We start from the raw sequence: 18,277 nt of genomic DNA, 5'->3' as shown, positions 1-18,277 counted from the left end.
TACTGTGTTGAAGCCCTCTTTTTAGAGTCAGTAAATGACCACAGACTCTTAAACAGGTTATTTTGTTTATTTTTATAATACATGCCATTTCCTTTAAGGAAAACAATGTACTTTAAAAAATAAAGACTTTTAAAAAAGTTAACTTTATTTAAATGCATTTTCAGACTTAATTATCAGCTGACCCCTCCAGTAGGCTCGGATCCTTGTGATGACATCCAATCAGAATAAGTCGCAATTTGAAGCTTACATAATTACTCTTCATGAGGTAGGTTGGATTACGACCCTCTAAGAATGGGAATTGTGTATATCAAACTACTGCAACTTAGGTTGATTCATAAAATTCCACCCTGGTTGCAAAAATACTGGTTACCAGTGTTTTGTACTTCAGGCCCACAGTGTTTGACAAATAGGGGAAACTAATTTTGAAATCCTGTTAAAGCTAATTGCAACCATTATAGCAGACCTCTAAAAAGCAGGCACACCTTTTTAAATGTAATCATCTATAACCTTTCAGCTAAAGGAAGGTCTCTTTAGTAAGGGTAACAAAGTAATGAAATAGTTTTAACTCAGGCTTATTAATCAGGAGTTTCATGCCTTACCTCTTCTGTTTTACCCGACTTGAATTCAATTTTCTTGGAGCTGGGTATATAATCAATTCCGGGAGTGGCAGAGGGTGGATCTGAAGGACGCGTGGCACACCACACCGAGGTGGGAGTGGAAAGGTCAGTGCCATGCCGGAATACTGGAATATCGATAGTGCCTGCGAAAAAGGCAGACGTTAAGTAGGCAATACCTCAGAAGAACACTCGGATGTGCTACTTAGAGGTGAACTGCAGAATAGTCAGCGTTTCATTGAGACAAAAAAATTAGCTGTGAACAAAGCCTAAACAAATGTTACACATGACAGTTCATTTGTGGGACAAAATTGCCTATCACTAACCTGCATCCTCACTGACAGTAAATGTAGTGTTCCCCAGGTATACTGTTGAGACATCATTAGGCCCTTCAATTACAACTTTTGCAGATGCAATGTTGCCAAGCCTGGCATTGTCGGAAGGATCAATGAGAGCAATTTCAAATTCCTCCTCCTCTTCATATTCACGGTCATCAATTAGTGTAACGTCACAGGTTGTCATCACCACACCAGGTCCAAAAACAATGCGGTTCTCATTAGACATTCCTCGAGATTTATAATCAGACCCTGATTCGAGTGCAAAGAGGCTGCTACCCTTGGCAGATTTTGGTACAGTGTAGCAAACAGCTGACACAACGATACTGGAATCTCCTAGAACAAAATAAAATAAAAGCAACAATTTTGCATTTTTCGCACTCCAGTATTTTATTTGTTACTGATTGGACATTAATATATTACCACCATGTTAATATGACTGCATAGATTAAAAAAGGCATTCCTAATTTCTATATAATTTTCAAATGAGAAATTACATTGTTTTTTTAGCAAAGCCCTACTTATAGCTGGTATTTTACTTTATGTTATATGGAATATACCTTAACAACTGCAAACCGCTGGTTAAGCCTAGTGCACATTTTGTAAGTACTACAAGAAAACATGAGAGCACTCTTGCCATCACAAAAGGTCAAGCTGGTATGTTTGCACATATATAAATGATGCTCTAATAGTGAGTAAGTGTGTGTGTGTGTGTGTGTGTGTCCGCGCGCGCGTGTGTCCGTGTGTGTGTGTCTCCGCACCCGTGTGTGTGTCCACGCCCGTGTGTGTTTGTCCGCGCCCATGTGTGTGTGTGCGCGCGCATGTGTGTGTTTCCGCGTGTGTCCACCTCAAACCTTGGTGACAGGTTTCTCCCAATGAATAGTAACACAATGTAAATATTACACATATAGATCATACACTGGTGCAAAACCTTCAAAGCCTTTGCGTGCATTAGAAGTGTTAGCTCAGAACATAAAGCTTTAGAATATAAAAGAATATCACAATTAGTCTGCTTAAAAGTATGTGTAGCTATTTTAACAGCATACAGATCAAATCAATGCTGTCAAGTACTTCTTGCATCTCTATACAAAGCCATCATTTATACACATTTACAATTTTTACCACTACATCTGTAAATGAGATCTATGAACCTTTTCTTTCAACTGGTGCAAACAGAAACGCAGAACTCTCGCTGGCACGATACATCTTCTTGTCAAATTGAAGAGTCGGTACATCCTCTGTGTCATTGATGTTGACTTTGACTTTCGTAATCTCTCCTAACAAGGCATAGGCTGGCATGCTGAGCTCCACAGTGAAACTCTCAATGTTTTCAAATACATTGTCGTCATTGATGACAATAGTGCAGGCGCTGGTATCCTCCATTTCATCAAACTGAACCTGTCCAGAGAAATTGTGAATAATATCAGTTCTTAATTTCCAGCACATTAAACCAGATTAAATAGAGCTTCATTAGTGGGTTTAAGACCTGAAAGGAACTATATTTCAAAGTACGCACAACAGTTACACCTGTGCTTGTCAAATATGAAAGGAAGCCTTAACCGACTAGTTATATCGTTAATTGAATTTGGAGCTATACCAAATGGTAGTACAATAAACGACTGGGTAGCCTTGCAAACATATTTTACAATATCTATATACACCTGCAAAAATACAATCATCAAAACTAGGCATGATCTCAGGGTGGACTAAACTACCATTATTTTAGAGGCAAATACTCTATGAAGTAAACCTAAAACAAAATAATGTTTTGTTAGATGTTCTGATGTATAAGGAAAGGCCTTTTTTTGTTTGGTCTTCCGCAGGTTTTTGGATTGATGCTGCGTGTTTTTCGACTCTAACAGTGCACTAAGACCTGATAACCAGACCTCAGTGCATGTATCCTTACCCTCAATCTGGAATGTCGAATTGGCTCTTATCCAATTGGCTAAGCTAACTTACCTGCGAGCCACTATGAAATGGTACTCAGGGTTTCCAGGCCATATAAGTTGAAGTCCCCCATCCCCCCACTCCGAAGGATTGCAGCACTGGTTGTGTCACGCGCCTGTGGGTGGGGAAAGGGCAGGTGAAACTAGCAAAATGAGATTCTGCCATTTGCAGGCTGAAAGAGCAGTTTAAACTGTTACTTTGTCATTTAAAATAATGGCAACACTAGATATGCCCCTTGGTATATGTATAAGACAACCCTAGGGCAGGCCTTGCAAGTTACACGCTGGAACCTCAGCTGCACTCACTCAAACGGTGCAACCAAAGTGGGTTATCCAAGGTATCAAACAACTAGTAACATTCAACCCGACTTTATTCTCAGGTTGAAATTAATGTAACAAGTTGGAGTGGGCAATTTTAGCAAACATGCCACTTTGTTGCCCAAACTGGCTGCACACGGCGTCCTGTCGCAGAGACAGCTTTCACGTCCTCCTAGGGAGATGTGCTGACGACTCACAGGAAAGGATACAATGGAGGCCATCTCCAGCAGGAGTTTTTACCTTCCTCCTGCAGTAAGCCACACAGGTGTTGGCTAAAAGGCGATTTTCAAAAGAGACGCCACTTTTGAAGGGCACATGTGTGACACTTAGGAGAGGGGCTACACTGTTCAGACAGACAGGTTAGCTCTTGGGACAGGAGAGGAGAAACGAGTTGCCAATCTGGATCATGCAGTCCCCTTGATAGCCACACCTATGGGTTAAGCCAGGAAGCTCCACGTGCTAAGAGAAGGGTCCTGCCATACTTCAAGTGGGCAGAATGGTACATACTGGGATGCCCATGTGCCTACCTTCACAGAAAATGGTCATCAGAAGGGAGGGAACCTGTTAGCTCATTGCCACCGAACTGCATTGTGCCCTGAGGGCATTTTTTTCTAAGCGCAAATAGGGCACCCCAAACTCAGATCTCGACTGGACTTGAAGGACAGAAGAATGACTGCCCTGCTGCACAATGGAACCGGAATAGAGACAAGGACTTTGCCTGGTGTGTCCTGCTGGAGAAGAAGTCGTCTGCAGAGCTCAGCCAAAGCCAAGAGTCAGTGAGCTGGCCTCCTGTTCATTGCAAAAAGAACGGTTGATGGACAGAATGCCGAACAATGTCATACATTCACCCCAGTACAGGAAGCCGGGCGTATATCCATAGTTTTTTTGCTCATCATGCCACTCTAGGTTGAACCCAGACATATGCAAATGAGTCTTGACCCTGTGCCTCATGGGAACAGTCCAGCCAGAACTGCCAGGCCAGGTCCTCCCCGGACTGGAAACAAGCGTCCTAGGAATGGTTTCGGGGTTTGACCCCTCATCAGTCAGGGTAGCTTGACTCCAGTGGCATGGATAGCACATGACCCACGGCTGGGCATACCGGTCCCACTCTGGGTAAAAAAGGCGAAAAAAACAATTGATAACAGAATCCAGAACAAAGTCATATATTGATCCAGGTACAGAGATCCGGGCCCAAATCCATTGTTTCTTTGCTCACCATGCCATTTCAGTTTGAACCCAGCCATATGCAAAGCAGTCTTGACCATGTTCCCTCTGGGTACAGTCCAGCCTGAACTGCCAGGCCAGGTCCTTCCTTGAATGGAAACAAACATCCTAGGACCGGTTGCGGGGTTTCACCACTCATCAGCTAGGATAGCTTGACTCCAGTGGCATGAAAAGCACGGATCACACGTCTGAGCATATCCGTCCCACTCGGGTGACAAATGCAAAAAGAACAATTGATGGACAGAATGCAGAACAATGTCATACATTCAACCCAGTAAAGAGATGTGGGCCTAAATCTATCGTTTTTTTTGCTCACCATGCCATTCCGGTTTGGATCCAGCCATATGCAAATCAGTCTTGATCCTGTGCCTCATGGGAATAGTACAGCAAGAACTGCAAGGCCAGGTCTTCCCTGGACTAGAAACATATAGCTGTGTCTGAACTGGGGTGGCTAAGAGAGCTAAAGAATGATGATGGATTCACCCTAGATCTGTGACTGGGAGTGAGTGTCTGAAAAGTTTCAGCGCTCTGTCCATCATCTCCTTGTGTTTGCTTGGTTCGCCCGAGGTTGTGAGGGTATGCCCAGTCGTGGGTCCCTTGCTCAATTTGGCACTGGATTCAAGCTAGCCTGGCTGATGAGGTGTGTTAGCCTGAAATTGGTCCCATGATGCTGGTTTCCGGCCCAGGGAAGACATGGCTTGGCAGTTCAGGCTGGACTGTTTCCATGAGGCACAGGGTCAAGACTGATATGCATATAGCTGTGTCTGAACTGGGATGGCAAAGTGAGCTAAAGAATGATGATGGATTCAACCCAGATCCGTGACTGGGGGTGAGTGTCTGAAAAGTTTCAGTGCCCTGTCCATCATCTTCTTGTGTTACCCTCCTGTTTACAGCACAGTGACACAATAGCTTAGGAAACTTTCTGGGGCAAGTTGGTATCCTAGAATCCTCCACCCGCCGAATATTGCCACAGAGTAGCACCAGGGACAAGGAACTAACACAAAGTTGCACCTTAGTTGACTAAGTTCAAGAGTGTTGTCAGACTGCAACTGGGACCTCCAGAGGACAATTAATGACCCAGGAAGGACAGGTCCAGGACCACGATACTGGACGGCTGCAGTCCAGTGGCAACTGGACCTTTATCAGCATCGACAGGACTTCGAGGGACGTCGACCCTGTGACAAGGACAGCCTCACTCCCTTCGTGGATCGAGGAGTAGTCGCACCAAGACCCCCAATCGACCGCTAATCAAACACAGCATCCTTTGACAATCTTCAGTATCCTTCATCCCTAGCATCAGGACCACTTCCACAGAAAAGCCCTGAAAGGATAAAGGTGTGTGGTATTAATTTGAGACTGCGGCATCTGCTGAGGTAACTGTTTGAATGACTCCAAGTGGCCGCATTAAACCCAGCCCAAATGTTTTAGTGAAAAAGTTTCCAAGTTTCAAATTTGTTGAATTTGTCAATGCTTGTACGTGGTTGAGTGAAATACCTTATTTTACGACACCTTGTAGATTCTATTTCTCCGGAACTGATCCAGCGGTAAACCAGCCTCAGATACTCTAATACCTCATATTCACTTTGGGCCCATAAACACGCACAGCCACTTACACAGGCCAGTTTAACCCCTTGCAGGCTGATGACGGAACCGCTCCGTCATCAGCTGCGGGTGCGCTGTGCTGATGACGGAGCGGTTCCGTCATGGCCTGCTCGCCGCTCATGCGCGGCGCGAATTTTGTGCCTGCGCTGAACGTTCTATTGGGTGGGGCGGGCCATGACGGAACCGCTCCGTCATCAGCACAGCTCAACTGAGGCTGGTGACGGAGCGGCTCCGTCACCAGCATGCGGCCGCCGCGCGGCCGCCCCGCCCCCCTTAGCGCTGTGGCGGAATAGCCGCCGCAGCGAAGGGGTTAATCCACTGGGGTCAATTTTATGATTGTCCGTCTGAGTTATCTAATACTTCAAACCAAATCTTTCACAGATCAAAAACATATTTCCTCTGGTCAATGGACCATAGCTGAACTAGTTGATGGTGAAATGACATTAAATAAACTCTACTTTCTTTGCAAATGGAAATGACCACAGACTCGGGAAACGTTATAAATGTTTATCTAATGAAATTCATGTAAGCCAAAATCAAAGTGCAAAAAGATTCTCCATCACCAATGGGAGGAAAAAGATTCAAATTAATAAGGCTTTTAATGAAGGTACCTGGAAATGAGAGGATAGTGAGAGCAGCACAAAATGAATATATAGCACATTATAGTTACCTAGAATGGTGTAAGAACTGACCCCTAAGCCAAGGAGTTGGGAAAGGTCCCAAAGGCTTCAGGACAGGATAAGGTGACCCCTTCTAGATCAGACGTCTACTTCGCACCCCTCTCTGACACTATCTTCCCCCTCGATTCTTCCGCGATCTTGTTCTAATTATTTGGCTTAAATTATAAGTCTGCAATAAGATTCTTCTTCAGCTTTCGCTCGATACTCCCACATCATCTCGAGCTCTGCCGCATTCCGGGCTCTCTGTTCCCTCAACTAAACTACCTCAATTATACTCTTCTAGTGCCATGGACATACTAGTCTCGATAAGCCAGGTTGTTCTCCCCACTGTTATGAACTTTCTTAATACCTCCCTGTCTTCCGGTATAGTTCCGTCCACCTGGAAACAAGCCATGGTGTGTGCACTTTTAAAGAAACCAAATGCAGACCCTGGTAATTTCATTAACTAACGTCCCATTTCCCTGCTCCCCTGGGTGAGTAAAATTCTCGAAAAACATGTTAATGTACACTTAATGAATTTTCTCGAAAGTAACCAATTGCTTGACGCGACTCAGACGGGTTTTCTTCCCAAACATGGAACAGAGACCGCTCTCCTAGCAGTCATCGAGGAAACCAGAAGGATTCTGGACCGAGGAGGATCAGTGGCAGTGGTCCTCCTCGATCTGAGTGCGGCATTCGACACGGTCAATCATGACACGCTACTGTGTCGCCTTTCTGATTTAGGAATATCAGGAAGAGAAATAATCTGGCTCAAATCCTTTCTGAGTAATAGGACTTTTCAGGTCTTTGAGGGGGCTACGGTCTCCTCCAGCAAACCACTGAGTTGCGGGGTTCCGCAGGGTTCATCTTTGAGCCCTGCGTTACTCAACGTTTATATGAGACCACTGGCTGAGGTCGTCCGTCCATTTGGCATTAAGATCATCACATATGCTGATGACACTCAGCTAGTGGTCTCCCTCGCACAGGAAGACGGCTAGCCAGCACTGAGTGGCCTGATGAAATGTCTGGAGGAAGTTAAAAAACTGGATGACAATATCCTGTCTCAAGCTCAATGGAGACAAAACGGAGCTGATGCTCCTTGGCCCTGCTGCCCTATCTAACATGAACTTTCAATGGCCCCCCCAGCCTGGGTACACCACCTACACCTAAAGACAATATAAAAAGTCTAGGGGTATGGTTGGACAAATGCCTGACTTTTAACACCCAGGCAACCAAGCTATCAGCAATTTGTTTTGGTCTTCTCAGGATGTTGAAAAAAGTTCTTCCACTTTTACCTAGGGAAGCCAAACAGATAGTCATCCAAGGTCTGATCCAGTCTCGATTAGACTTTAGTAATGCCCTGTACCTAGGTGCGCCTGACTACACACTGCGGAAACTGCAGGTTATTCAGAATTGCGCTGCCCACACGCTGCTTCAGCTGCCCCGCAGAGTATCAGCAAGTATGGCTGCCGGTGCGGAAAGAATTTGCTTCAAAGCAATGTGCATCTCCCACCAAGCCTATTGGCAGTCGGGCCCGGCAATCAGCCGTGGGCTAATTATACCTTACCACCCCAGTAAACAACTCCATTCAAGTCAGGCCTTTTTGGCCACAGTCCCCCGAATTATGAGAACTAGAGCAGGTGGTAGGCTGTTTTCTTACAATGCCGCCAAACTGTGGAATCGACTCCCGCTTCAGCTCAGGGCTAACCCTAATTTGCTTTCCTTTCGTAAGCAACAAAAAACTTTTCTTTTGAACATATACAACTAGTTTTCTGCGACGACTGGTTCAGCAGTTAGCACCACTTTCTTTAGCGCTTGGACGCCCCAGGGCAGCAATCGCGCTTTATAAATACTCTTTTCATTTCATTTCATGTCATGTACCACCCCTTAATTTTCAATCTCATAGAACTCCCAATTATGGTTGGCCAGGTAAAAGAGACGATCATCACACCATGTCAGCTTTCGGTCAATTTTCTTTAGTTCATTATCTAATGATCCCTCCCCTTAATCTTTATTCAAAAATCTTTATTCCCACCCGTATTCACAATTTTTATCATCCTAAAGTATACATTTGATACTATTCTCTTCCTTTTCACAGGACATCAGGATGGTTCCCAGGGTATGTTGCGGATTCTTTTCTTGGATGTCATTTAAGGATGACAGTGCGACTTGTGGCTCACTTAAACCGCGCATGTGTAACGGTTACGTGGGATATATGCCACGGTCTCTCTCAGGAGGCCGAAATACGAATAGGAAAGTCAAGAAAATGGATATTAGTTTTAAAATAAAATAATTTCACTGTATACCACCTATCTCTACTCTAATCCCATATACTTATAAATGCTCTCCGGCATTAGCAACCAGTAAAATAATGTCTTTTAGTTTCAGCAAAGCAGATGCTTAGCATTTGAGTTTTCAGGGAGCAATTTTTGAGGTGTCTGCACAAGTGCAGCAAATTTCCTCCAAGCAAAAAACACATCATCACTACGTAGATGTAGTTGACGCATGCGCGATGCAATTCCCCACATTAGCAGCCATTTTAGATTTCACTCGAGTTACTTGTTAGTAAAACACGTAGGCAAGCTTCTTTTATTCTTGATATTTGAAATCTGGTGCAAAATATTTACACAGTACATTAATTAGTATGAGGTTATGAGTTATTATGGGAGGATTGCCTTCGAGCAAGTCTCTTTTCTACGAGTCCTTGCTCCACCAGAACCCTCCGGTGGATCTGTTTCAATGTGGTGTCTAAAAAGACATAAAGAACAGTCTATTTTTTAAAAGTAGTGTCTATTTCTTTGGTGTGTTTTTGTTTTCTTTAATTGTTTTGGTGCTGTTTAAATGCTTTACACTTGTTCCTTTGTTTAAGCCTTGTTACTCAGAAACACAGCTACCCGAGGTTGAGCTGAAGGCTTCACAAACGAAAATTATGGGTCCTAAGGGGGATGGTAAGTGTATTACATGGTAAAGTCACACAACCACACCATATAATACACCCCATTTCCTCACATGATGTATTTATGAAAAGAATAAGTTATTTACCTTCAGGAACACTCTTTCTAGTAGAGACTAACTGCAGATGCATCACCTTTTGAATATTCCCCAGAAGTCAGACTAGATCTGGAAACTTTTTACGCAGTACCTCTGTGCATTTATAGGTGATGCCTTGCAGCTCCACACTGACGGCCCTATGCTCCAGGAATGACATAAAAAGCCTATATAGGCTCCACTCCAGCATGTTGACATTGGTTCCTTTCGACAGGGTCCACGTTCACGTACGCAGAGGACCAACAGCAAATTAGCTTTGACAAGTGTGAAGAGTCCTAAACTTGGGATCTTAATAATGGAGAGAGGTCAATTCACAGAACGAGGATAGGCGGGTAAGTGAGGAATCTACGGTTAGATAAGAGTCTCTACCAGAAAGAGCATTACTGATGGAGACTTACAACTGGTGATGCCTTACCTCTGAATGGAAAATAGAGCAATACCTAATAGGAAATGGGACTGTGAACTAGCTCAAACCAATAACATCCTGTAGGATAGAGCTGCCAAAATGCTCCTGTTGGCGAACCTGGCTGTCCAGACAGTGGTGCTTCGTGAACATATAGAGTGACGCCCACATAGCTGCCTGGCAGATGTCCAGGATAGGAAGTCTACATGCCAATACATTGGTAACAGGTTTGACCATAGAGGAATGAGCCCACAGTCATTCTGAAGGCTGCTTTTGGCTAATGTGCAGCAGATCATGATGCAGAGGAGAATGCAGCAGGAGATGCTCTGCTTCTGCACAGTCTTGCCTTTTTTTTCGCTCCAGCGAACCCCACAAAGAGATGATCGCCCACCCGGTGTTCTCTGGTACGACTGATTTAAAATCTCAATTGCACTTTGTGGTCCAAGTGATGGAGTTTTACCTCCTCCTTAGAGGGGTGTGGCAGGGCATATGAAACTGCCAGGGTAATGGTTTGACTGAAGTGGAACAGCATTAAAACATTCAGCAAGAAGGATGCTCTCAAGAGCAGAACCAGTTTGTCCGGGAAGATGGTGGTGAATAGCGGGTAAACACAGACAGTCTGAATGTGATGGTGACAAGGAACACCATCTTGAAGGTGAGAAGCTACAAAGGACAGCTGTAGAGCAGCTCAAAAGGAGTGCTCAACAAATATGTGAGGACCAAGTTATGGTCCTACTGTGGCGTGACAAAAGGAAAGGAGGAAACACATTTTGTAGGCCTTTCAAATAATGCATAACAAACAACAATTTAAATAATGAGGGCTGGTCCAGCACCCGTAAAAAGGCAGAAAGAGCCTAAGGTGCCCTTCACCGGTGCCCAAATTAAGCCTTTCTGGCTGAAAGAAAGACCAACAGAATGTCTGATAAGTTGGCCTGGAGGGGGTCAATGCAGCATGTGCCTCAATAAACCACAAATTTGTCCCAAAAACAGGCATGTACAGTTTTTATTGAAGAATGCCTGGCTACCAAAATGAAATCAATCACCTCCATAAAAAAGTCAAATGTGCTTAGCTTTCACAGCTCAAACCCCATGCATGAAGGTGGAGATTGCAAAGGCGACAGCAGGTCTCATGGCAGGCAGCCAAATCGAGAGACAGATGCTGAAGCCCACAAGTTCTAGATTTCATACAGTTTGTGCCCAAACCAAGCCACTAGGATGATAGGCCCTGTGGGTCCTGATCTACTTCAGAACTCGAAGCAGAAAATGCACTGGCAGGAAGGCATGCAAAAGGCCAGAGTTCCACTTCTAGGCAGAATGAGTTTCTTATCTACAGACGCCTTGTAAAGACCAATGTGCAGAACTGCTGACAAAGCACATTCTCAGCAGTGCAGATCGAGCAAAGGTTCTCCCCATTTGTGAAAACCACCTTGTACCACCTCTGGGTGTAATTGTCACCCCTGATCTGCAAGGCACAGACAGCTGAACTTGTCTGCCCAGGCATTCAAATATCCTGCTAGATGGATCATGTAAGGAAATGTTCTCTCTGTACGGTCATCTATATAGCTTAAGACTGATGCTGCTGCTGTTTTTTCGAGTCTGAGTGAGCACTGAGGCCTGCTAACCAGACCTCAGTGCCTGTGCCCTGACCTTAACTGTATTTTTAATTGGCGTATACCCAATTGGCATACATTAACTCCTGTGTAAGTCCCTAGTATATGGTTCTCAGGGCTGAAACTTGGAAGAACTTGTAAGGTTACCAAAAGGGACTGCAGCACTGCTTGTGCCATCTTGGGTGTGAGAGTGCTAAGATATGGCTCATAGTCCTGCCACTGCAGACAAAGGGCTTTTTAATGTAAAGAACTCATCACTAAAGCAGGCCTAGCAAGCCCTAAGGCAGGGTGCTGTACATTAAAAAAATGGAACATGTTCCAACAGTAAAAACCCACAATTGTCGTTTTTAATGTGGGAAAGGCTAGTAGCTTCATTAGAGAGTGCAGAGTGGCACTGCTAACTATTGAATGGGACTACTAAGGTTGAAACCCATCTTGATGACCGGTTCAAAATAAATTTAACTAGGTATGGAGTGCCACATTTACAAAGTTATCACTTTGTTGCACTAAATCCACAGTGTCCTTCCACAGTTGCACAAAGGATCTGTACCTGAGACAGCTTTCTGCCCTCCTGGGGAGACGTGCAAACGACTTCCAGGGAAGAAGACAATAGGAGCCTGCATGGAAGAATAGAGCTAACTCTCCACGGCAGAAAGCAACTCGGCTGTTAGCCCAAAAGGCAAAGCCACCTTTGAAAAGAAAATGGGGAACATGTGAGAGATGGGCTGCCCTATTCTTTAGGCAGAAAAGCTGGCACTCAGGAAGGACAGGGGAAAGACGTTGTCAAACCTGTTTTCCGGGGGAAGTTAGCTTCATTGGTAGCCACATATCTGGGTTGGGCTATGGAGCTCAACACCCGAAGAGAGGGGTTATGCCATGTTGGAAGTGGGCATAATTATGTATACTGGGATAGCCAGACGCCGCACTTTGCAGGAAGTGGTCATTAGGTAGGAGGGAACCTGGTAGCTTGTCACCTAAAGTAATTCAAAGCTTTTCTTGAAAACGATTGTGTCAATTTAGTCGAATTTGCCAATGCTTGCTTGCAGTTTAAGTTGAAAACGAGTGCATTTACTATATCTTGTAATTGCTGAATCACCAGAACTTCAGAACCCTCTGGTGGAACGAGTGCCTTGTGAACTTCTTCTAAAATGGTTATGATGCTGTTTAAATGCTTCACAGTTGTTCCTTTGTGTAAGCCTGACTGTACACAGCCACAGCTACCCATGGTTGAGCCTACGGTTTATTAAACAAAACCTACTAGTCTTGAAGAAGTTGGTAAGCTTATATGGCGAGGTCGCCCAATCACACTCTATAATACCACTCCTCACAGTTCACCATCAGGAAAATTCCTTGGTGGTCCAGCCATTTCCATAGACACGGCCTCCAGACACAGGGTCTGTGTGAGAAAATGGGGTTCTGTTGCAATAAGCCTCCACCACTCCAAGAAACCCCGAAGACATATCAACCTTCACCAAAGTGCCAAAAACCTCTCTTCGGACTTGAGGCTCTAGGCCCCGGCATCTGCCGGAACAAGAATCCCATCAGTGAGGACCGACCCTGGTGTTGAAGTGATGAACTGCTTTCCAAAGAACTCCACGACTGCAGTGGGAGAAGACCGACACTTGTGTCGACACAACTCTACCCGAAGAGCACCTTGCAGCAGGTTGGCCTCCACGACCTCGAGGGATCCTCTGGACCCCACAACCTGAGCTGTACCCAGCTCCATGCCTGAGAGCCCGTACCCTCCTGCAAATGGCCCTGTCAGCCTCCTCCTGCACCTCTTGCACTGCCAGCCCGACACCTCCATGAGGATCTGATGACGGAGTAATTTCTCCATCCAATTGACAGTGTTGGACTTGGCCCTTTTTACAGGGTCATCCCTGAACTTTTTGCCTTCCTCCTGTATTTTGTCTGACCTGTTTTTGTTGGTTTTATGACTCTGGGCACTTTACCACTGCTGATCCGTGCTAAAGTGCATATGCTCTCCCTATTGTAAATTGATGTATGGATTAGGGTCTACATGATTGGCTGATTTGGTATACTTATCAGACCCTAGTACAGTGCACTGAGTGTGCCCAGGGCTTGTAAATCAAATGATGCTAGTGTGCTTGCAGCACTGGTTGTGCCACCCACTAAAGCAGCTTGTAAAGTGTGTCACAGGTCTGCCATTACAGAGCCTGTGCGCAGTCTGCTACTGCCATGTTGACTGGGCATGTCCTAACAGTGAATTAAAGCCATTTTCGTTTTTCACTATTGCAAGGCTACCTGTTCCCCTTAGGCCAGAATGGGGAGTTTGATTAGGACAGCTCATAATCCTAACTGACTCAGGGAACCAGGTAGAAATTCGAGTTTAGTATGCCTGAACTCAGAATGATAAAATACATCTATTAGTGAAGTTGGTTTGAACATTCTGTGTTTGAAAAAAACTCTTTTAGAAAGTAGGTATTTTCTTATCTAACCATCCAAGCCTGCCTCTGCTAGGTTGTGTATTCCTTGTCTGGAGTTTGAGTGACAGGGGCTGGGTGTTTCCAGAAGACCGGGTGAGTCAGCACAGGGCTGAATAGAGAGATATACATGTGGATGGGTGGGAGGAGTTGCACCTGGGACCTGAATAGGGCTGTGCCTTCCTTCCACAATGCTGACTCCACCTCCTGTGGTGCGTCTCTGCCCTGCACTGTGAAAGAAAAGAAGGAGTCATGTAAACAGAGTGCTTCCAGGATTGACCAGAACTGGTTTGAACTAGGCAAAGGCCTCTCTGCCTTCAGAGAACAAAGAGAAAATGAGTATAAAAGCCGGGACCCAAACCCCAGAACTTGAAATCACTTTTGGGAAACAAGAAGAAAGCTTTGCTGAGGAGAGGAATCAGAGAGACTGAGGAGAGACTATCCCTAAGCTGAAGTGCTGTTTGGGGGATTGGCCTGCAATGGTTGCCTGACTGCAAAAGAGAGGAGAGAGGAACTTTGTGTGTACTTTCATCAACTTGTGAAGGATCTCCAAGGGCTTGAGAAAGAGCTTGCCTCCTGCTAAAGTCTCAGGGACAACAGACTTCAACCTCAAGCTCCTCAAGACTTATTTGGAATTGTCTGCAGTTGTTTGGGCTTTCTGAGGGAATGCATGTTGCAAGGAGCTGGAAGCGCGACTCAAGAAGAAGAAGCATGTCGCCGCCGCTGCCGCTGTTGTCGCATCACTGAAGAAGGGTGTCGCCGCTGTAGCTGTCGCATCGCAGAAGCGTATTACAACACTGGAGAAGCGTGTAGCCGCCGCAGCCGTCGCATCACTGAAGAAGGGTGTCGCCTCTGTAGCTGTCGCATCACATTGCAGAAGCGTCTTGCATCACCAGAGATGAGTGTCACCGCCGCAGGATCACTGAACGAGGGTGTCACTGCTGCAGTGGTCACATCGCCTCGCCGAAGTGTCTCGCATCACCAGAGAAGCGTGTCACAGGTCCTGTCGCGGCTCAGAAGAATCGTTGAGTCGCCGCATGGCCGTCGGGTGTGCACACATCATGTCGCATCAAAGAGAAGATGCCATCTTTGTTTTCATCGCACCAGATCTTCATCCCATCACGGCGCTGCGAGCCGCACCGCCACCGAAGCACAGTAAGAAACCGACGCATCACTATTCCTGCGTGTAAGGAACAGACGCATCACCTTCCCTGCAACACTTTCGTTGTATAGCGTTACGCATCCAAAGGTACATTGAACTCAGTGTCGCATTTACCATCTTAGGAGAACTAAGCTATTTCTACCATTTTTTAACTATAGTATTGAGGATTTTTGTTGTTTATGTACTTGTGTTAATTCTGTATAAAGAATACTTATTTTTAATATACAACTGGTGTGATGTCCATCTGTAGTGTTGTCACTGGGTTACTGTATGTGTTCACAAAATGCTTTACACACTGCCTCCGAGATAAGCCTGTCTGCTCGTGCCAAGCTACCGAGGGGGTGAGATGGGGTTATTTTAGGAGTGTACACCCCTACCCTGACTAGACACAAGGGTCCCTATTTGTCATAGGTACCTACCTATGCCAACTAGAGAACCCCAAATATAACAGACAGTATCAGTCCACCAGTGACCGCAACGGTAACTGTGTTGGCGGTCTGCTGAAAAAAGACTTGCATCATTGCTCTCCGCGGAGCGCAAGGGTAAATATAATTGCCGGTATTGACCGCCTTGGCATAGATCCCGAATCTCGCCCCTTTTGGGTGCCCCCCAGTCCCCCTCAACCAACATTGACCGCAGTGTTGGCCTGAGAGACCTGAAAACTGGACCAGTAAGTCGCATACTTACCTGTTACACCACACACTTGTTTTTCTCCACAGGATAATATTGAACTGCCAGAACTTTGCAATGACTTATGAAGCTTGAAATTTACACTGACTTCTGAAGCTTAAAAAATATTTTTAATAAAACTGTACTTACCATAATGCAAAGACCTTGGTCTTAAAATAAAATATAAACAAAGTATAATTTTCTTAAATTGGTCTGGATCTCTCCTTCTGGAGTCGTGTGTTCATTATTGATCACTGTTGTGTAATAAATGTCTTACACTCCTGTGTGAGTCCTAAGGCTGCTCACCCACAGTACCACTAATAGAGCACTTTGGGTTTTACACCAAGCCCTGTACACTTTTGGGGAACCTTTTGTCTCTGCACAGTTTTACCACTTAGCTGTAATATCATTTACAGAGCCAGCATCTGACAGTCTGTGACACCACCCCACCTTGTTTGTTGCTGTAACACTTGACTGTGGTGTAAAGTACTGTACGGTACTGTAAGTACCTGTAAAAGCATCCTCTTGATAGATGGAAGGAAGGCTATCAATGCGAAGCCGACTTCCCTGAGCTCTAGAAGGTTGATATAGAGCCAGGAATCCGTCAGAGACCTGAGGCCTCTGATCGCCACCTATCACAGGTGGCCAGCCCAACCCAAAATTGACAAATCGGTCACTACAGCCTGTTTTGCTTGGGTAGGGGAAAGGGATATGCGGCTAACCAAACTTGCGGTCCCACAACCACCACTGCACATCTCATGCTGACCCTTCGAAACCTGGAAATGGTCTGGGAGGTCCCTTTAATGTTGGCCCCGAGAATTCAGATCCCATTATAGAGAAATATGCAGGAGGCCATTAATCTCAGCAGCTTCAAAGCCAACCTCACTTGAGATTCAGGACAGAGACTGAAAAATCAGGAACATAGCCTGAATGTCCTGGACTCCCCTTTCAGAGGAAAAGGCACAAAAACAGACTTTGCCCAGAATTTCTCAGATGAAGGGGAGCATCTGAGGAGTCAGGTGAGGCTTCAACACATTGATATTGAACCTCAAAGATAACAAGGGGTTCACCGTAGACTAGAGTGAGCTGGCGCTTGCCTGGAGCTAGCCCGCTTTGAATACCTAGTTGCTCAGTTAGGGGGAAGACGGGGACCCTCGATCTCCGAAGACGTGCTGCTACCACCACTATGACTTCCCTGGACAACCGAGGGGTGCTGGTGAGACCAAATCAGAGCATAGCAAATTGAAAATGCTCATGTCCAGACACAAACAACAGGTAACGCCGATGGGCTTGCATGACAGGTATAGAGAAATGTGTCCTGCAGGTTTAACACCACAACAACTAGAAAGTATGAACCTACCTCCAAAAAACAACCCTCTACATTAAGAGTCACAAATCAAATGTAAACAGCCAGAATCCTAATGCACTGAAAATATCTCAGTAATTATTGTTTCTTTATATTCTTGGCATATTTAAGCAAGTTTTGAGAAATAATGATGCATTCATACATTATTATAAGTGCTTGTCTCAATCTCATAGACACAAATGTTTAACATGCTGCACACTCATACCTCACTCTTAACATTCATCTCTTAATATCACATTCAGACATCAAACAAGTTAAAAACTTACATGTGACCACCCATTGCAAAACACCTACTGAATGAGAACTTTAAGATATGACAAATAACAGCCTTCTTTTGACAAATATGTATGCTACTTATATACATTTAGTGGTCAAAAAAGTCCTCATTCCTATACTTTGATATGACTTTTCATACATCCCGAAAGGTCATAATCCAGATAAGTCATGGTGTCAGAATGGCTGACATGTTGCTGCTGATGTGAGTTTCGGTGGAAGGTAAGCAGCCGACCACTCACCTTCAAGACACAAACCAAAGAATCAGTAGACAATAAAATGAAAACCAGAGGAATGAGACCCAAAGAAAACAAATAAACACAGAATGAGCACTTTTCAATGTAATGCATCTACCTCAAATCCAAAACACCATCCACATGCACCCCACACTACCACCATTATTATGACTGCCACAGTTGCTCATATACTGAAAGGACAAAACCTATGTCCCAGCCTGAAGTGCTCCAACCTTTTAGCCCAACACAATCATTTGTGTATGACCCGAAATTATGTTAGATAACGAATAGTTTCTTACCTGTCGGTGTAGTTTTGCAGCTTGAAGATATTTCTGGATTGACTATACTGCGTATTATTCCGCGGTCTA

The 18,277-nt window shown here is 44.9% G+C and overlaps 1 protein-coding gene across 1 annotated transcript in view; it reads right to left on the bottom strand.

Annotated features, from left to right (window-relative positions):
• Positions 1–18,277, bottom strand: part of FRAS1 (Fraser extracellular matrix complex subunit 1) — a 1,404,104-nt gene that overhangs the window by 907,560 nt on the left and 478,267 nt on the right. The window contains exons 8-10 of the mRNA XM_086961814.1: positions 2,101–2,347; positions 941–1,285; positions 600–760 (exon numbers count right to left, since the gene is read on the bottom strand). Coding sequence (XP_086817940.1) covers positions 600–760; positions 941–1,285; positions 2,101–2,347 — 753 coding nt within the window. The remainder of the gene's footprint in view (positions 1–599; positions 761–940; positions 1,286–2,100; positions 2,348–18,277) is intronic.

This window comes from Lissotriton vulgaris, chromosome 3_1 (genome assembly GCF_964263255.1).
Source record: "Lissotriton vulgaris chromosome 3_1, aLisVul1.2, whole genome shotgun sequence".
Lineage (NCBI taxonomy): Eukaryota > Metazoa > Chordata > Amphibia > Caudata > Salamandridae > Lissotriton > Lissotriton vulgaris.
Note: the sequence above shows the minus strand (reverse complement) of the source record. Positions and strands in the feature narration are given on the sequence as shown.